The 21,280-nt window shown below is 40.0% G+C and overlaps 1 protein-coding gene across 4 annotated transcripts in view; it reads left to right on the forward strand.

Moving 5' to 3' along the window:
• Positions 1-13,744, forward strand: part of rpap1.L (RNA polymerase II associated protein 1 L homeolog) — a 31,295-nt gene extending 17,551 nt beyond the window's left edge. For all 4 annotated transcript variants that reach the window (XM_018231045.2, XM_018231044.2, XM_018231046.2 and 1 more), the window contains 16 exons: positions 111-212; positions 1,810-1,977; positions 3,222-3,413; positions 3,882-4,016; positions 4,275-4,454; positions 4,834-4,991; positions 5,279-5,458; positions 5,647-5,851; positions 6,382-6,491; positions 6,599-6,794; positions 7,146-7,295; positions 7,802-7,944; positions 8,260-9,064; positions 9,575-9,751; positions 9,844-9,900; positions 13,353-13,744. In XM_018231045.2, the coding sequence (XP_018086534.1) occupies positions 111-212; positions 1,810-1,977; positions 3,222-3,413; positions 3,882-4,016; positions 4,275-4,454; positions 4,834-4,991; positions 5,279-5,458; positions 5,647-5,851; positions 6,382-6,491; positions 6,599-6,794; positions 7,146-7,295; positions 7,802-7,944; positions 8,260-9,064; positions 9,575-9,751; positions 9,844-9,900; positions 13,353-13,502 (3,108 nt within the window). In that variant the 3' untranslated portion in view covers positions 13,503-13,744. The remainder of the gene's footprint in view (positions 1-110; positions 213-1,809; positions 1,978-3,221; positions 3,414-3,881; positions 4,017-4,274; positions 4,455-4,833; positions 4,992-5,278; positions 5,459-5,646; positions 5,852-6,381; positions 6,492-6,598; positions 6,795-7,145; positions 7,296-7,801; positions 7,945-8,259; positions 9,065-9,574; positions 9,752-9,843; positions 9,901-13,352) is intronic.
• Positions 13,745-21,280: the final 7,536 nt, after the last annotated feature.

Consider the following 21,280-nt stretch of genomic DNA (forward strand, 5'->3'; position numbering starts at 1 on the left):
CAACATTTAAAACACCCACTCCTGTAAAAATGACATTGCACATTAGTCTGATGTGTAGAACATTTTTCTATTGTAATTGTAGTTCTGACCATAACCTTCACCTTTTCCAGAGAGCTGGTTATTCCCTCCAGGAGCTATTTCATCTTTCTCGTAGTCAATTTATCCAGCAGAGGACTCTGTCACTGCAAGTTCTAGGACGTATTGTTCAAAAGGTGAGAGAGCAATGTAATCATTCTGTCCTCTTCATAAACTATGGTTTACTTTCTGCACTTTTTCTAAAGGTAATATTTTTTTACTTTGTTGATACAAAATAAACAAAGTAAACAGCGGTGTCCAGGGCAGGATATAGTTTGAGAGATTTCACAGGGACAATACATAGTACAGAGCAAATAGCAACATTCAGATTTAGTTTGGGCATCTCTGGCTTCTGAAATAATGTATTGCTTTGTTAAATAGTTGCTGCAAGGAAGAGACAGGGACAGTGTGGACAGGAATCAACTGACTTTATCCTCATCTTAAACAGTCTGATAGGGGTAATATATATATATATAAATAAGCACTGCGTATCTTGACAGCGCTATATAAATAAATGATGATGATGATGATATGATTTAGTATTTTGTATTGAAGAAGTCTGTCCTTAGTTGATATTAATAAGTTATAACAATTCTCTGTTGCCTCCTCCCCATCCTCCTGGGTCATATCAGGTATCTGTCTTTCATTCTTTTTGAGGTTACAGGTGAATGTAAAGTAACTTCTAAGGGTGTGGTGTGTATTATAGGTTGAAGTAATGAGAACTGTGCACTGAAAGCATGTCCGAGTTGTAGATACTAATAAAATGAATTGTGGTGCTGGGTGTATTTTTGGTATAGTTTCTGATACGTGGAGAATCCAAGGTAAGGTCACCAAGATATTCCTAGTCCTAGTTTCGGCACTATCTGAGGATATTCATCTGACAAAGGGAGACAAATACAGCAGAAACTCTTATCATTGGAATTACACATGAAGCACTATCACAGCATCACTTTTGTGTGTGCTAGCCCCCCTTATTCTGTATTAAATTAAAAAGGAAGGGATTCCTATTGAATTCTCAAAAGGGTATTTTGTATCACTGTTGGAACCAGATTGATGATCAGATCATCCTGCCTTTCAACAGAAATAGCAGATAATATGTTTCTAAAAATGATTTGACCATTTAAAAAAGTTAAAAGAAGATAATTAGTTAAATTATCGGTTGTACAGGCTGATATATTAGATAGCTTTAAGGAGAGGTTGAATAGCTTTTTAGCAAGTGAGGGAATACAATGTTATGAAAGATAGCTCATAGTACAAGCTGATCCAGGGACTGGTCTGATTGCCATTTTGGAGTCAGGAAGGAATTTTTTCCCCTCTGAGGCAAATTGTAGAGGCTTCAGAACATTTTTTTGCCATCCTCTAGATCAACTAGCAGTTAGGTGGGTTATATATAGACTTAAAAGGTTGAACTTGATGGACGAGTGTCTTTTTTGTCATTAAAGTGTGACTTGTAGCAGCCTGAGTCTGGATGCATTGTATTGCAATCTGCATATGCACAAAACATAGCTTCAGTGTGTAAGTTAGGGCAAAGACAGGGTAGGGATGGTAAAGTCCATTGGGATACAGGATGCTTAGAATTTACTGGACAAACCCTCCGATACACAGACAAAAGTTAATATAGACTTTACTCTCCCTCTGAACTTAATTTCCCTTTAACGTTATTTAACATTTTCCATACATACAGAAGTTCAATTGGTGTCTGTATATTTAGCTGTTATCTGTGGTCTCTTCTAGGCCAAGCAGGGGGAATTCAGCGCTGCACTGAAGGGGAGTGTCCTGCGACTGCTTCTTGATGCTGGTTTTCTCTTCCTTCTGCGCTTTTCTATAGATGATACAGCAGATAATGTTATTGCAGCTGCAGTTCGTGCTCTGCGTTCTCTACTGGTGTCACCTGAAGATGAGGTAAAATGACTGCTAGAAAGTAAATGATACTATTATTATATATACTTATGCAAAGTGTTCTTTTGTTTATTTTCTGCTGCAAAGCATGGCAGCATATATTTTAACATGCCCAGAACACCCTTCTTCTGCTATGCATTATTTAAGTGAGTGGCAGATGCCAGATTGGTTGCCATGAAATAATAACATTCAAATAACTGATTGACAGAAATATAATCATAAATAGGCAACTTTGTTAAATGTGATGTTTATGTAACCCTTTTTGGCCATAATGTATTTTATTTCAAGCTGCCTCAAGGGTCCTCCACAAGACTACACACAGAATTCCCTCCCACATGAGTCCCTACCCTTGATGGGTACCACCTGGGGAACTGCCCCATCCTAAATCTCACTGAGATTTTACTGGAGCACAGGCTGCCTTTTCTAGCTTTTCTCTCTATCTAACACTGCTGGAGAGTTATATAACAGGATCTGCAATCCACTGACTAACCTCACTCACTCACTCTCTTCGCCAACTTCACTTAGACTCCTACTTCCCATAGGAAGCATTTCTTACTGCACCAGGTGAAGTCCAAAGAATAAGAGTCATGTGTATCCTCCCCTTAACTAAACTATGGGTTGAAACAACTCACAGTAACCCTTGGCTTATTGGAACACACCCCTACCCAATGGCATAGGTTACAGCTACTGGGGACTTGTGTGTAGACAGGAAGGTTTGCTTTTCCAGCTGCCCCTGGTCAAAGGGGAGGGGATTTAACAACTGTATGCTAAATTGGGTGTCTTTGAAGCTTGTCTTTGTTATGTCCTGATACTATCTAATATGTAAATTACACAACATTCTTAGATACAAATCACAATGTATACATACAATATACACATATTGCATATAATAAAGATATAACACAAGCAAGTCTCCCTGAGGTAACATATAGGATCCGTTATCTGGAAACCTGTTATCCGAGTTACAGAAAGGCCATCTCCCATAGACTCTATTTTATCCTAATAATCCAAATTTAAAAAAAGTATTTCCTTTCTATATGAACCAAACTAAGATATAATTAATCCTTATTGGAAGCAAAACCAGCCTATTGGGTGCATTTAATGTTTACATGATTAGACTTAAGGTATGAAGATCCAAATTACAGAAAGATCTGTTATCCTGAAAGCCCCAGGTCCCGAGCATTATGGATAACAGGTCCCATACCTGTATTACTCAGGGAGACTTTTCATTCTTTTAACATGGACAGGAATACCTTGATATGACCTTCTTGTGGTACCAAGGAGCCAAGGCCTTCCCCTTCCTACCCAACGAAGAATCAGAGGATGAGGAGGAGGAAGAAGCAGAGGGCTTAGAACACATGGTAGGAAAAGAAGAAAGGAAAAAAGCAAAAGAAGAAAAAAAGCCAGACCCTGACATAGCACGTTATGATGCCATAAAGGTAAAAAATACTTTAATCATTTAACGGAGATACCTACAGCATTGGTGGTGCTAAATAATTAAAAAAGTTAAATGGAAATATACCAAGGTTATTCCATTTGTATTGGACCTTAGTGCGCCCCCCCCCCCATTTGTGGTATCTGTTATTTGTCAAATTAGAGGATCATAATCTCTGATTTCCTGTGCAAACTCATTGTAATCGGCTGTAACGGCAGTAAGACAGCCAGCGCACAGTGTTTAAATCATCAGAATGTCTTTCCTTCATCTGCCACTGCCTGTCTGGTTGTTTGTTTTTTTACTTCTTTGACGTATGAATGGAAGTCTTCCTGGATGCCTAGAGAAGGCTTATTAATCAAAAGTGTATAGAATGCGGCCAATTTTCTTTGAGCTTTCCTGGTTGTTATGTAACATTCATATCAAATAATTAGATGTATTTGACGATTTCATTTGGTTTTATGTTATCTTCCAGGGACTACTAAAAACCAAGCTCCTTCACCGACTTCGGTACATCCTAGAAGTGGTGCGGCCAGCACCACCTGTGGTTCTGGACATTTTCAATATTCTCACATATGTTGCCAGACATTCGGTGGCAGCTTGTAGTCAGGTGAGAGATCTGGCTGAGCATGCCAGTACAGTGCAAGATGAGTATCCAGAGCAATTGGTTTAGCAGAAATGAACTTCCAAAAGAAAGGAAGTGTTTGGATCATTCCAGTAGCAGTAGTCATGAGCTGGGGTGTTGTATGTATAGTGTTGAAAAGGGGGAAAATGTTCCCTTGTGTCAGGAACTAGTATGTTTAAAGTAACTAAAACTTTACTTGTTATTTCTGAGTGGTTCGTTCATTTTCTTTTGTGTTGTCTATAGCTCCTGGATTGCCCAAGATTGATAGAGACAGTTGTGCAGGAATTTCTACCTATTCAATGGAGCATGCAAGTTCATACAGGTGACCTGGGCCCTACTAACCTATACGGAATTCCATGCTCTGCTGCCATGAAGTTTTTGCGGGTTCTGGGATCCTCAGGCCGTCATGCAGCTGCTAGGCTGGTAAGATACATAAATGGCAACTTCCTTGTGCAGCTTCGCAATAGCTTGTCAGCAAGCAGTTGCATTGTGAAGTGCTGGCTTTCTGAAAGCACAGAATCAGTTGCAATGACCCACAATGGCTGCCTACACTCCAATATTGCAACTAAGAAAAAATACATTCATTGGTTCAGGAATACACATTTTAAATGATTTCCAATATGCAAAGTGTAATTTAGTAATAAAAGCTACAGCATTACATAATCCCTTTAACATATATGCAAATATAATGTTTTCATCCATTAAAACCTCCCAATAAGTTTTGTGTTTCTCTGCTGGAGTGCTTGAATTGAATTTATTGAATTCTGCAGTACCCACAGTGTTTATATTTTTTTTTTTTAAGCTGAACAAATTTGACTTGAAGAACTGCCTTAGTAGATTTGTTGCTCAGGAGCCACAAGATCTGCCTCTACAGAAAGAAGAGGCTGTGAGGATGAGCATGGAGACCTTTCGGATGTGGGCTGTGGCTGCTGGTTATGGCCAAGCCTGTGATTTATACAGGTGTGTTTGCTCTGATCCATGGTTAACTGAACTTGGTCTCATACCTGTATGCTATACACAATATTTTACATTTCTTACAGCTATGTAATATTGCCTAGTGCAGTATAGGTCAAATCATAATAATTTGATTGAGTGCTAATACTTGACAGTAATGCAGTAAGGGAACTGGGATACTTTGCTGCAGTGCTGGGAGAAAATGCAACCTGTACATTAGCTTGGTACATATTAATAAAGTCTGGATGAGAGCTGCACACTGAAATGTGTGTATTCTTTCCTTTTGATTTCAGAGAACTGTACCCTGTGCTTATGGGGTTTCTTCAATCCCTGCCTCATCTAATCTTCACGTGCAGAGGAGGCAATAAACTTTCCCCTCTCTACATCCAGCGAGCTGCATCTGTACTTACTCTGCTAACTCACATAACTCAGACGTCAGGATGGACAGCTGAGATTGAGGCTCAACTTCGCAGGTACTAAAAATCTGTCTATGGAACAGGCTCTTGTAGTACTCCCCTTTATATTTTTTTGTAACACCTAAGTCAAAACTTTAGCTGTGAGGATCTTGGTCTGTGAGACATGATCCACTGCTCCATCTTTTAACATTGGTTGCATGTACTGAAAAACAATAACTACCTCTAACTAGTGCAATATATTTTAGTTTCCAAGAAGAAGAGGGCAAAGAGCAGACTCCTCCTCCATCTGTATCATGGGATCAGGTGACTGGGCTTTTACCTTTAGTAGAAGGATGTCTAAGAAAATGCCTGGAAGAAGTTTCCAGTCCTAGCTCCTGGGATTTGGTCAAGCCCCTCGCCATTGCATCTCTTAATTTTGTAGCTTCTTATTACCAAGCAGCAAGCAGACAGGTAGGTCCAATGATGAATCACAGCTACTCATATATTATTCCAATTTAAACATAGTAAGAAGCAGCATGGCCTCATGGCATAATGGCTAAATAGTAGGCACTTTATTGGACCAGTTTCCAAACATAGGTATTAAATTGCACCAGCACAGTTACACCTAGTAACCAGACCTTTTCTTTAAATTATTAACATGTAGAAGACAGTAATTGCTGATTGGACGCTATTAGCAACTGCAGGTGTGTAATAAGCATTTTTATATGATGTTCCCTATCACGACTGGAGGGCAGCAAAAGACAACAGGTTAAGTTATAATGCTATAAAAATTTTATATACTGGTCCATTGTGGATTGACACCATCATTGCATGTTAATATTTCATATTAGGCAATTTTTTGCAATAATGTAAAGTTTAGAGCTGTATCTTTCCAAAGTGACTATTGCAATGAAAAAGCAGATTGGCCAAAAACCAAACAATGCTCTAGCAAAGCTGGGTGATTTTAGATCAGAAAAAAGGCTTGATATCTTTTTTTCCAGCCCTCTCTGGACACTGTGATATGTAATGAAGAACTTGAGAGATTAACTTCTGAGCTTCTATTACCATTTCTAAATCACCCTGCCACTGATTCCATGTGGAACCTTCTCAGGTAATTTCATGTTTTGTAGAACCAATATAGCTCTACAGTACCAGTGTCTGGTACAGTGAGAAGGATATTTACTCACCTAATGACTATCTCTGTTTCTTTGCTGTCAGGTCATGTTCAGCTGTTTGTAATGCCTGTTCCTGTGCCCCACTACCCGAATCTGTCCCCAGCATCGTGACTTTGGGATGCGCTGGAGGAAAAGCTGCAATGACACTGGCAGGAACAAAATCACCTTTTTCCATTCTGATTTCAGTTCTTAACCTTGTCTGCAACATTTGTAAAATCCACAAGGGAATGACCAGCAAGGTGAGGTCTCCAGTGTTGATCTTATTATGTATTCTTATTATGTATAGTTCACCTGAATTAAATAGTGCTATATTGGTGGCTAAAATCAGATGGCAAGCAATAAGAAAACAATAAAAACAATTGGTGTGTTCATTGAGTTTTATATGGGTATGCTTTGTGTGGTTGCAATTGTTTGTGTGTGCTGTGGGATTTATGGACATTTCTTCTACCACACAGGCAGGGCATTCAAGATAGTGAGCCACAGATTTATAGACATTTCATAATTCCAGAACTATTGACTGGATCTGGAGGCCCTGCTGTTATTCTTTTCATCCTGCTTTGTTTCTGATACTTCCATTGTTTCTTGTACAGTTTGCCTTTCTATTGGAATCCAAAGGACTGCTGGACTACTTATGGCAGATTTGCAAGGCCCCATCTCCAGCTGTGACTCCTTCTTCTGCCTGGGTTCTGCGACATGAATATCACCTGCAATATTATGTGTTGTCTCTGAAAAACAAAGTGGTAATTTTTTTTAATACCTTATCTAAAACCAGATTTTTTTCCAAGTCCGTATGGGCATATTTATAAACACTGGGCAAATTTTCACCTGGGCAGTAATCCATGGCAACCAATCAGATATTTATTTTCTTTGTTCTCCTTGCAACTGGCTAAAAAAAAAAAGCTAATAACCGATTGGTTGCTATGGGTTAAAATAGATAACATATTATGGCTGGACAGCACATGTATTTGAATATTTAATCAAATTGTAGCTTCCATATTATGTACCTCAGCTGTGTCATTAAAATGGGGGTTATGAAATGAAAGGCACTGAGTTTGCCCGGGGCAGTAACCCATAGCAAGCAATCAGCAGATGGCATTTACTGGTCACCTGTTTAAAAACATCTTTTTGGTTGCTATGTGTTTCTGCTCCTGAGCAAACTTAGTTCCAAGTAGACATATTTGATGTTTCTGCACGGAGTGCCCTAAATTTAAGCATCTTTTTCTCTCTGTGTTCAATGTTTATGCAGGCTGCCTTGTGTCCTGATGGTGCCCATCATGCTTCAATGTTCCACAGTGTCTCTGTCAGTCTAGTGAGTAGACTGCTCCCTGGCAGTGAATATCTGGCTTATCAACTCATTTCAGGTTTCACCTTCAACCCATCCTTCCTTCCGTAAGTCCTCACCTTATAATAAAGTGCAAATATTGTTCTCGCTGTAACAATCATAGTTTTGTATCACATAACACATAGCAGTGCTTGATAACTATAAGCAATCGCTCCTTTCATACACAAAGGGGTCAGATCTTTGCTTTTGTTTTCTAACTTGTAGGTGACTGTTGAAATCGTGGCCCCTTAAGGCACAACAAATGGTTATATTAAATTTACTTAGGCAATGATTTTTATAGCCTAAGTGTAGCCTCCAGTATGTGTTTTTATTTGAATATTTCCTTAGTAAAACTTATAGTATCTTCATCATGTTCTTTTCAGAGAAGGAGCAGCAGGAGGCCCTGAAGCAGCTGACTTTTCAGATATATTACATATTAATCCCAATGCAAAGCAAGAACCTCTGAAATCAGTGGCATACACTGCTTCTAGTCCCAGTCGAGGTGTTCTTCTTAAAGAAGCCTACAAAGACCTTCCTTCTATTAGAGCTTGCTACATAGCCCACTTATCTCATATGGAAAAAGATCTCAGTCGGTCAAAATTCATCTATCAGGAACGGACTTGCTCTCTTCAATCTGCCATGCTTCCTGAAACCAGAGGACCTATTTTGCCTTTTGATTGGCCATTTCTCCCACTGATCAATCTTTATAATAAAGTAACTAATGCAGAGACAAGGGGCAATGTAGTGAATACTCTCCCTTCAGATCTAGTGAACAAAATCTCAAGAAACCTGCAGTGGCTCCTCCTCCTGGAAAGCTGGCGTTCTGGATGCTTAAAGAACATTCCCACTGCAGCCAAGCTAGCTCGCATAGCCTGTGTCTTTCTCACAGGGGGAGACCTTTTCTTAGAAGGGTCTGTCCACACATATACTTCTGCCATATTGATGCTTTACAGCCAGGATAAGTGTTTGGAGTCCCTTAAATTGGATGTTCCTATTCCTGGCCTTTCCTCATTTTATGATTTTTACATGGACCTTCTAGAACAGTTTGAGGGAGTTTCCTTTGGGGACCCCTTATTTGGGACATTTGTGTTACTTCCGTTGCAGCGGCGTTTCAGTGTACAACTTAAGCGGGCTGTTTTTGGAGAGCATGTGAGCTGCCTGAGGTCTCTCTCTGTATCCCTAAAAGAGGTAAAAATAACTAAATAAATAATTTACACTCATAGTGCTGAAATGAAGCCAACTTGCAATTGGTCTTCATTTTTTATTGTGTGTTTTTTTTAAATTCTTTAGATTTTTGTTAAACAGCTCTGATTCAACCGTTGGCACCATTGTATTGGACAGAGCTTATCTGCTATGTAACCTGTGTCTTTTCTTTCTCCTTTTTTACAGCTTGAATAGCTGCCCCATGGCTACACAGCAACTTGTTTATATAAACTATAGTACAGTTTTTGAAGCACACACCAGTTTTACCAGTGCATGCTAACAGCATATTATATGTCAATTTCTTTAAACTGCTTTCATTTTTTTATTACTGTTGCTTTAAAGTCATGTGATGTTAAATTCCAGAGCAGTTCAGTGTCATTTTTTTGTGCACAACTGATTTTTTTTCTCATATTCCATTGTATCCAAAAACTATGAATCTGGTGCATCTTTATTTGATAGGTGTAATAATCCTTATCCTGTATCTTTTGCTTCTAGTTACCTGTCCCTCTTGCCTCATACACTTCCCCTTGTGAGGATAACCTGGATCTCCTTCATCTCTACTTCCGAACCCTGGTGACCGGAGCTCTACGCCAGACCTGGTGTCCTGTTCTCTATGTCGTGGCTGTAGCTCATTTGAACAGCTTCATCTTTTCACAAGACCAAGTGGCTCAGGTAGGGTGATAAAATATCGGCAACAAATTATCCTCCATTGTATTAGTTTAACCTTGAATCATGGTAAACTATGTTATTTTTTTTCATGACAGGAAGTTGATGCTGCAAGGAAAAGCATGCTCAGAAAGATCTATCTACTGGTTGACAAGGTATGTGTTCACCAACAAAGGAGAATGAGATCCAGAAGTTTTGTTTTAATATGCAACTCAAATTGGATTCAGGGTCAACCCAGATTGCTTCACATTCAGTTTGATGAGAATGTTAGAATGCCCATGTGCCTCTGCATTTAGGGGCCACAACACACACAGTGTTCTAATCACTACCTGTGACAACTGTGGCCCAAGATTGCTTTTTAGTTTTGATGGTGGATTTAGAAGACAATGCACATGCAGTATTCTGCACCGCTACTGCTACTGGTCCCAGTTTGCTCCTAAGTTTTGTTGGGTGTTGTTCTCTCACAGAGCAAAATGCTCACAGTACCATCAACACTACCCATGACAAAGTATGTGAGAGAGCTAAGAGATGATCTATCAATTTACTTCTGCTGTAGAGTTTAAAATGATGAACATTTATTCCAGTTCTAGTCCCCCCCCGGAGGCTTCAGCAAAGGAATGACAAATGAATGTGTCTTTTAACAGTTCAAGCGATAGATGGTTTTGACCCTTGCACTTCTGTTTTAATCAGAGTGCTAACACTGGTTGAACAAGATTCCTGCTCGGCCTATGGCAAGCCTAAATCATGTATAGCAGTGCTGTCCAAGTTCTGTGGTACCGAGGGCCAAAATTTTACCGGCCTATGTGGAGGAGGGCCGATAATGGAAGTCAGTGTTGACCACTCCCCCTTTTAAACCACACCCACTGTAAACCACACCCATATTACCACAAGAACTTTTAAGATCATATCGACATTAACGGTGGTAGCACAACAAAAAACCAAATGGTTGGTGCTCACTGCAAGCAAATACCTCATCACTCATATGTTAAAAATTTAAGTCATGTTAAAAACATATCTTTAAAGGGATACTGTCATGGGAAAAAACTTTTTTTTCAAAATTAATCAGTTAATACAAAATTCTGCACTGAAATCCATTTCTCAAAAGAGCAAACAGATTTTTTTTATATTCAATTTTGAAATCTGACATGGTGTTAGACATATTGTCAATTTCCCAGCTGCCTCAAGTCATGTGACTTGTGCTCTGATAAACTTCAATCACTCTTTACTGCTGTACTGCAAGTTGGAGTGATATCACCCCCTCCCTTTTCCCCCCAGCAGCCAAACAAAAGAACAATGGGAAGGTAACCAGATAACAGCTCCCTAACACAAGATAACAGCTGCCTGGTAGATCTAAGAACAACACTCAATAGTAAAAACCCATGTCCCACTGAGACACATTCAGTTCCATTGAGAAGGAAAAACAGCAGCCTGCCAGAAAGCATTTCTCTCCTAAAGTGCAGGCACAAGTCACATGACTTGGGGCAGCTGGTAAATTGACGAAATGTCTAGCCCCATGTCAGATTTCAAAATTGAATATAAAAAAATCTGTTTGCTCTTTTGAGAAATGGATTTCAGTGCAGAATTCTGCTGGAGCAGCACTATTAACTGATTCATTTTGAAAAAATGTTTTTTTCCCATGACAGTATCCCTTTAAATCCATATGCCTCATCCGCACCTGTGAATAACACAACAACCCCCCAACACATGATTAAACACCTTAGGGGCCCTTAACAACAATTTCCAATTGCTAACAAACCCCAAGACATCCATCATATTTTTACCCCCAATCTGTACCTATGCCAACGGCAACCAAAAGAAACCATCATATTGCCCCAATTTGTATCTGTTCCAGCAGTAGCCAAAAATTCATCATATTGTCCTCAAACATCTGTGTACCTGTGCCAGCAGCCACCATATTGCCCCATGTACCTGAGCCAGCAGCAGCCAATCCCTCAAATTGCCCCCAATCTGTACCTGTGCCAGCATCAGCCAAAAATACACACTATTGCCTCCATATATGTACTTGTGCCAGCAGCAGCCAAATATCCATCATATAATCTGTTTACCTGTGCAAATAGCAGCCAAGATATTGCCCACAAATATGTACCTGTGCCAGCAGCTGCCAAAAGGGAGGGGGAGTGATTCTGTCTGGAACAGGGGGTTTATAAAGTTGAAAAACTATTAAAGGCCAAGCAAATGCGCGTTTAAAAAAGAAAGAAAGGAAATTCCCCTTAAAAGTGTGCCCCCCATCCTGCAGGGAGGGAAGGCAGAACAGAACAGGAGACAGGGAAAGCTATCAGTCTAATATGTACTACATACAGTGACACAGTGCTGGTGCCCCATTAGCATTTTGAAGAAGGTGTGAACAATGTGGGCAGTTTCAGTCTGGGTCTCAGGTGGAACAGTACAGGGCTTTAGGGTATAAACAATGGAGGTGTCACAAGTGTGAACAATACAGGGGGATCACAGGTGTGAACAATACAGGGGGTTACAGTCTGAATTTGAGGTTTAAACAATGCAGGGGCCAGTTTATCTCTGTAGTGATACCTTTTAAATTTTACATATGGTAAACACACACAGCATCTCGGGGGCCACAGAAGGGGGCGTCCCGCGGGCCGCCAGTTGGACAGCCCTGATGTATAGGATGAATCTCAATAAAAAGATAAAGAAAAGATCAGTGCTTCTGACTGTAAATAGGCTGTAATAGACTGTAATATTTTAAACAGTTTCTCAAGGCTGTAGTCAATAAGTAGCTGCAATCAGGATAATGCTTCCTATATACTTGTACAGTAATATTGTTTTGAATCTATTAAGCATATACATTTCACAGGGTTTAATTTAGAGAAACAGCTGCAATATAAATGCAAATGTAAAGGGTGTTGTTGGAGAACATACAAAGGCCTATCTAATATACTTCCCAGACACTCAGCCATGGGGATGATTGGATGAAGAGGGTACAAAAGGACACACTGTATGGTCGCCTTTCTATTTATCAGATGCAAAGAGCAGAAGCAGCAGGAAGTGAAGAGAATCTGCAGCTCCAAAGCATTTGTCTCACTTGTTGATCAGATTTAGATTTCCTTAACCAACACCTATTTTTAAAGCCAAAGTGCCACCATTTAAGGGACGGGTGTAAGTGTGCTGCAACCACTTGGAGATTTGCGCATTCATCCTGTAGTGTAACTCTTGCTAAAATGTAAATTGGGTTGTGGGAGCAGCCTAGGGTTGTCGCGTTTTGCTGGCAGTGAGACCGGGCAGGGGGCAGGGCCCTGTGATGTTGGGGGGCAGGGCAGTTGCCTATTTGAGGGCATGTCCGTGATGTTGGTTACAGGTTATGATGCGGCTATCACTGATTGGCTGATTGACGCGCCATTCATTTAAAAGACCGCCTGAAAACTGGACTGGTGGCAACCCTAGAGCAGCCCAAGGCCAATTAGTGGCCACGTTTAATACAAACCTGCATAGGTTACTTTTGTCAGCTTATGTACAAGTGCTGTGCTGCAGGTCAGTTTATTTTGTATCTGAGGATTTGATAAAACTGGTCATGGTACCTTAGGCTTTTGTGATTTGTTCTTTTTCTGAAATTAACATTATATTTATTGAACAGGATTTACGGAGACATCTCCTGTTCTACAAACAGCTGTCCAGTGAGAGTCCTGTAGGATTTGAGCTGTACGAGCAGCTGTCCCCAATACGAGAGTGCTATCTGAAGACTGTGACCGAAAAGTACCATGAGGCGAAAGGGAAAAGCTCCTAGTGAAGAAATACAACAAAGAGGCATATAGTCTTGCTGTTCCAAGGAAGCCTTTAATACCACTGACCTGTATCCTGTGCCAGAAGGCAACATTCCTTGTATGGACTATTTACTCATAGGTTGCATCTGTCACTAGGCTTAACCTTTATCAGAACTCTTCAGCTTTGGTTTAAATAAACACAATTGTGTCCCTTATTTTTATTGGGCAAACAGTGATGTATAATAAAAAGTTTTGTTTTTTTTTACAAAGTTAGAGGTTTTATCTGTTTTTTCTTTTTGCTATATGCTGGACAAATCCAGTGCTTATTTGTAACACAGAGAAATTCTTTAGACTAATCTAAAATCCGTGCCCCAGCAGTGCTGCCATGAGTAGAGAATAAAGAGAGACCATGGTGGCCGTGGTGATTATTGGTATGAGAGCACAGTCTGGGTTTTGGATTTAACTGCTAGTATTCAGCAAAATCAATATTGAGAAGAAGGTAAATACCTTAACTGTCCTTATGACACCCACTGCCTGTGGATCCTTTCCCTTTGGCATGATTGAGTGTGGTGGTTGCCCCTGAACCCACAATCCATTGTGCTTTTTACTGACAAACTGGAAAACAAATATAAATAGCACCCGACCTCTAACCTAGTGTGTTAGCAAAAGGTGAACACGCTTGATAAAAGGCCGCATGACCTGAAATGTTGCTGTAATGCCCTTTTTTATCCAGAACTGCGTTTGGTGCTGTTCTAACGTTCCTACCAGCAAAAGGTGAAGAGCCAAAAATGGACACTAATGGTGCTGGACATTCAGATCACTGGGCTGGGGAATGGGTAAGGGTGGGTTTAAATTGCTCTAATTTCATCTTTATGATACTGATACAATTCCAAATATTTAAAAAAGCTTTGTTTCCTGGCTGCCCTTCTGGGTGCATTTGTAAAAGAAATGTCCTGGCGGCATAGAGAGAGGGACAGGTTAATGTTCATGGGCTATAACTTTTCTATCAGCAGTTATGTAGCACATGTTAGTAGTTATCTATGCACAGACAGGACGAGCACATGGAATCGCTTGCCTGGAGATGTTCCCCTCTGGTTTATTAGTCAAAACTGGAAACACAACGTTTCAGGGACGTGCCCCTTTGTCACATGTAAGTTGAACAGAGCTGTATATTGGGGCTTTAAAAACTGATAAGGAATGAATTTATTTTTCTCCCTTGAAGCAAAATTGTCTCATGATTCATCTCTTTCCTCTGGCTAATTAACTCTGCTAAATGTGATGGGCAACTGATTTGCACAAGTTATACATGGGTGCAACTGCACACGGTTACTCTGAAAAGTTGGAGAGAAAATTGTGGGTAAAAAAACAGCGCCTTGTATTTATGGTCACACATAATATCTCATGTACTCATCACCTAAACTCCAGCAGAGGGCACTATAAGCCTTACATTCTCTGTCAAGGCAGAAATGCTGAAGGATATAACATTTTAGCAAATGAAGGACTCTAAAGCTGGCCATAGACGCAAAGATCCGATCGTACGAATCAACGTACCATCGGACTTTCCCATCTCCCGACCCGCCACTAACCATTCAGATCAAACTCTTACCATTCCGATCAAATAAAGTAGTAAAAGAACAGATCAGCAATGTTCTGCCCCTGACAGTAATCATACGATATCTATGTCCAACCAAAGCTAGTGACAGTCTCCCACTGAAAATCGTACGATCAGCAATACACGCAGAGATATTATCGTCAGCCGACAGAAATTTTCTAACCTGTCCGATCGACCAAACGACCAGTCTCCGCCGGACAAAAAATGTCAGGACCCTCCACACATGGTCCGAAAATCGTACGAATCCACGATTAGTACGATCGGATCGTTGCTTCTATGGCCAGCTTTAGGCATATTTTTATCTTTTAAGGCCCCCTCTACCATTGGGGCCCCTGACTTCGGTACCCCCAGCCCCCTTGATGGTGGCCCTATCTGCATACTGTTTAGGGTTATGGGAAGGCATTTAACTTGTATGATGTTTTCTACAAAAACAGGATTGTTGGCATTACTCAGAGGGCTTTTAATACCCCTAAACTGGAGTGTGTTCCTTCTAATGTTTGGTAGATTGAATGGTGGAGTTTGGAACATGGGATCTGATATAAACTTCACAGCAAAAGTCTATTCACCTTGGTGTTTGAGTGAATAGTTTGGAGAAGTTTATTTCTGTTACTGCATTACAGCTTTACAATAACTGGGGCTTTATAGGTGTAAAAGAAAAGAGGAGGGAGGGCAGGAAGGTTTAAAGGGATACTGTTGCAGGAAACAACACTTTTAAAACAGCAAACAATTTTTTTATATGTAATTGTGAAATTTGGCAAGGGGCCAGACATGATGTCCATTTCCCAGGTGCCCCCAAACCATGTGACTTGTGCTCTGATAAATTTCAGTCACTCTACTGCTACACTGCAAGTTGGAGTGATGTCACCCCCTCCCTTCCCTCCCCAGCAGCCCATCAGCAGCCTATCAACAGAACAGTAGGCAGCTAACCAGATAGAAGCTACCTGACACCTCTGTTGAAGGATTTGTTTGCATTGCTAAAAACCCTGCTTTTTCCTGCTTGGGTGCTATTCTTATGTCTACCGCTAAGTGGGGCTAGGGAGCACGACTTGGGTCATCGTGAAATTCAATGTCATGATTTTTAAGGTTTACTTTTTATTTCTAAATTACACTGTTTACATTGCAAATAATACCATTTAAAATGTTATTCTTGATCCAACAAATGTATAGTTTGTAATATTGATGTGGATGCAGCTATTATACATGGATGCATTATACCTGAACCTGAGCTTTGAGATGGAGCAGCACTTCAGGATGGAACTGCTTTGAGACAACTATTGTTTCTCCCCTTCTCATTGTATTTCACCACGACCCAAGACGTGCACCCAAGCAGGGAAAACCTTTTCCTGGTGCAGGTATTGTTTGCGGAGTAGTTAGTTCCCCTGTTATCTGACTGGTTTTTCAAGAAACCTTGTCGTGTGGACTCATGTTGCATTTTTACTAGACTTTCTGATGTGATTATTACTGATTTCCAGTGTTTCCATTATTACAGGGTGTCTGCGAGATACTGATATGGGTTCTTTCACTCACAGGAATGTGGCAGTATCATCATGTTAACATTGTCTCAAGAAATGATGATTTCTGCCATTGAGTTGCCCAGATCCTGTTTTGATGCCCAAGACAATAAGATCACATGAACTGATTTCAGTCACAAGCCCTTCCTTGCTCTCTGGAACTGTAAACAGCATATGGGAAACTTCACTGAAGGACTGACTTACAAATAGAGGCAATTATATGGAATGACTGGAGGATACAGGGACGGATTATCGGACAGCATCCATTTTATAACATTGGTTCAGCAAGCTGTGAACCTGTCCCTTTTCTCTAGTGTACCCTGTAATAATAACAGATCCCACAACATATCCTCCTTCTTGGGCTGGCAACAAGAGCATCAGTTTAACTCTTATTTAATTATACACAGCTGATCTTCCCTGTTTCCCTATTATACTCGGCACAGTACGATCCCAACCGCCATTAATAGAAAGGAGCCCTGCTACAATTCCGACCTCACCTTCTTGTGACCCTCTGTTAAATCACTTCATTTCCTGGACCTCCGCACTAAAACTAATTGGAAGAACTTTATGGCAGATGCTCACTATGCAATATGGCCAACTAGCTGCTCCACAAATCATAAATGTTATTCTCTGGCATTCACATAATATCAATCAGTGTCCAGTACATCATATATATTATCATCCACACTTTCAAAAAGCTTGTGTGCGGACCCCAACCACAGTTAAGGCAGGAACCTGTGTGGCAGTGTTTCTGAGAATTTTGTGTGTATAATAAGTACTAAGCTATGCACAGATTTATAGAAAATATAAATTTGATTTATTTGGTATATTTCAAAAAAGATAAAGAGAAGAAAAAGAGCAGAAAAGTATATTAGGCTAGGGCCAGATGGGGCAGATCTCGGCCTGCAGAGAAACTCATGTCAGAAATCCACTCCTCCGCTGCTGCCAGATGTGCCTGCACCCGATTACATTGCCTCGGCTCGGGTGCAGACAAATGCAGAGGATTATGGTGCAAAAGCAATGTGTTCTGGTGGCTAAGATTTTCTTTGTCTGGCCCTAGCCTTACAAGAAGTATGTAAAATTCCATGAAAACACCTATTGTCATATAACCTAGTCTAAGCATTCTTATAGCAATCTGTGAAGAGGTTAGGTAACTGAATTCACACAGGAAGAAATACTTAAAAACACTTCTCCAATGGCTTTAGCCATTTGGGATCAAGTTGTCCGATATAAATCTTTACAATCACCTCACTGTCCAGCTATGCCTATATTTGGAAATCCTAAATTTAAGCCAGGTTTACAAGACAAAGATTTTCAATGGTGGAAAGAACATAATATGATGTATGTGTCACAATTTCTTGGGTTACAGGGTCTCAGGAAATGGTCCACTATAGTTGAACAATTTAATCCCCCGCAAGTAGAATGTTTTCGATATACCCAAATACAACATTATCTAACTGAAGTGCTTAAGGGATGTACCAATGTTCTAACTTCTACTGCCTGGGAACAAGTATGCATTAAATTTCCATGTAGTGGAGGGGTGATTTCCCTTCTATACAGGGAAATCCTGAAGGAATCGCTCCCACACCCTCCAATATACACTAAAACTTGGGAAAGAGATTTGAATCGAACTATAGATGAATCCCTATGGCAGCAAGCCTGGACAAACACAGCTAAAACGTCAATAAATATATTGGCGCAAGAGACCCTATATAAGGTACTATCTGATTGGTACATGGTTCCTGTGAAATTGCATAAATATTATCCTAATTGTAGTCCACTTTGTTTTAGGAAATGTGGCATGGTAGGCAATATGTTACATGTTTGGTGGCAATGTAGGCAGGCGTTCAGATTCTGGTCCAGGATATTTACTCTAATTGACTCAATTATGGGGGTTAAACTCCAAAAAGATCCTATGATAGTATTACTCAATACTCAGATTCCTGTTTCAAATAAGTATCATCGTAAATTGATCCAGTTTATTTTTACGGCAGCAAAACAAACAATTGCTGCATCTTGGAAAAAATGCTCGATCCCCATAATTATGTTTCGCCTTAAAATGAATTGGATCATGGTGAATGAGAGACTATTGAGTATAGGTGCTGATAAATATGCCACTTTCACCAAAATCTGGACGCCTTGGATATTATATACTAGGTTATAAGGTTTACGTAAAGAATGATTTAGGATATATGTAAGACCACCTCAGAATACGTTATATAGGGAAAAGAGGGTTAGAGTTGAAACCTTCATGATATAATGTGTTGTGGTTGCAAACACTGATTTTGGAAATTCATAGTGATCATTTATTAAACACGGAGACATTTGTTAAAGTTCATTAGTTAAATTTTTTATTGTTGAATAATTTCTCATATTAAAATGCTTCTCAATACACAATGTGAATACGTGAAGAGATGAGAAGAACGGTTTTCTTGTCTCTTTTTTGTTCTTTAGGGAACTTGCATGTGGAACCAACATCCTCCTCTGAGTAGGAGTGAGCTTGTTCTCTGTAAAAATATTCAAAAAACATGTTATGATGAATGGAAATGCTGTATTATTATCCAAATAAAAGAGTTTTAAAAGAAAAACACTTCTCCAGAAAGCTCAGAGATCTAGCCATTCCATTTCCCAAAGTGTCCTAATTAAGCAAACAATACTCCATTTTTTTATTGTTACCTATTTTCTCTGTAAGGGTAAATGGCACACCAGTGATAAATCTCTGCTTCTGCGTGTGACCGAAGTCGCCAGAAGTTTCCTTGTTGGGAAACTTCGTGCAACTTTGGAAAACCGAAGCAACGCTTATGCCATCCTACGGGCGAGTCACATTCTTGCCGGTGGGAAGGCATTTCAGGGAGATTAGTCACCCACAGTAGCAAAGATTTATCACAGGCAACTAAATCTCCCCATGTGCCACCACCATTAAAGGGCATGTAAAGGCAAAAATATAAACTTTAATGAAAAAGAAATCTATCTCCAATATACTTTAATTAAAAGATGTCTACAGTTTTTATCATAAACCTGACTGTATGCAGTGCAATTCCCCCTTCTTTTACTGCTGTGGATAGGAATTGTCAGATGGTCCCCAACTGCTGTGCAGGTAAACGATCATACTTTCAAATGGCAGGGGGAGCCCCCCCACCTTACTTCCCAGAACTCGAGCAGCATTGTTGGATTCCCTGTAGAGATTTGTATCCAGAGATGCAGTGCAGTCTCTATATTATGATTATTAATCAGCCTTGCTGTATTGGCTTCTATGGCAGATATTATTTGACTTGTGCTGTTTTGATAATTTATGACGATCCCTAAGCTTAACCTCCCAACTGAAGCCCAGACCACACTGAGCATGTGCGAGTCTTGATATTGCAGAAATGTCTAACAAAGTTACAAGATGACAGCCCCCTGCGCCAACTTTGAAAGCATAAATCATTTGTCTTATTAGGCTGCTGGTGCAGTAAGTTCATGTTTATATTTAGTATACATAATACAGCATTTCTAACATTATTCTATTTTAGACTTTAGTTGCCCTTTAAGGGTCAGTCCACACGAGCAGATTTGGGGAGATTAGTAGTCCCAGCGACAAATCGCCTCTTCTTCGGGGCGACAATCTTCCTGAGCTGCTTTCCCCCTGCCCTCCGCCGGCTAAATTCACACACGACTCTTCATTTTCCGAAGTCGCCCTAAGTTGCCACAGGCAATTTTCATTTTAGCCGGCGGAGGGGAGGGGGAAGGCAGTTCGGGGAGATTGTTTTAAAGTAAGGAAAATATAATGTACTGTTGTGGTGCACTGGTACAACTGTTGTGTTTGTTTCAGAAACTCTACTACAGTTTATATAAAGAAGCTGCTTAGTTGCCCGCAGTAGCAAAGATTTATCTCCCTGTTTGCCACCACCCTCAAGCGATTTTGGAAGACTGAAGTGGCACATGGGTTTTACCACCAGCCATTCACATTATTACCAGTGGGAAAGCGTACAATGGTAACTGAGCTGCATTAGTCTTTTGTGGAAGGCAAAACCATCCAGATGGATTTTTTTTTAAAATTCAAGTATGCAGAACATATGTTGTACATATGAAATAGACACTGTTGGAATACCTATACTGAGTCTAATCTGGCTGTTATGTGCAAGAGCTTGTCTGGCCTGTAAAAATGATTCTTCATGCTTATTCATACTGTAGGTAAAAAATATACAAATATAAGAAGGGCGGTACTTTATTCCAGAGATGGCGATACAAAGAACAAATAGAGATTGTTACAATAATAAATATAAACATATACAAAGTACAGTTACATTTAAGATTAAGCGCTAAGTTGCAACAAGACAAGAGGAAGGAGATCCCTGCCCCACAGAGTTTACAATCTAAGATGATATGTTTATCTTTCTGCCGAGAAATCTCTATCCACTCCATTTGAAATGATGGGACCAGCTTTTTATGGTGTTAAAGGGGGTTGAAGTGTTAAATGTGAACCAACTGTAAAATTGATTTTTTTCCTGCAACCTTGAGTGAATTTCAATTGCCATTGGTTGTACAGATTTGGATATCAGTTGGCTCGTCTTCAGCCGAAAGCACGAATATTGTACGAATACTAGTTTCGTATGATAATATCTGTGTGTCTATGGCCACCTTTAGAGTGAGCTCCACAGATCTGGCCTACCAGTAGGATTGCCACCTTTCCTCTACC

Source organism: Xenopus laevis, chromosome 8L, assembly GCF_017654675.1.
Source record: "Xenopus laevis strain J_2021 chromosome 8L, Xenopus_laevis_v10.1, whole genome shotgun sequence".
Taxonomy (NCBI): domain Eukaryota; kingdom Metazoa; phylum Chordata; class Amphibia; order Anura; family Pipidae; genus Xenopus; species Xenopus laevis.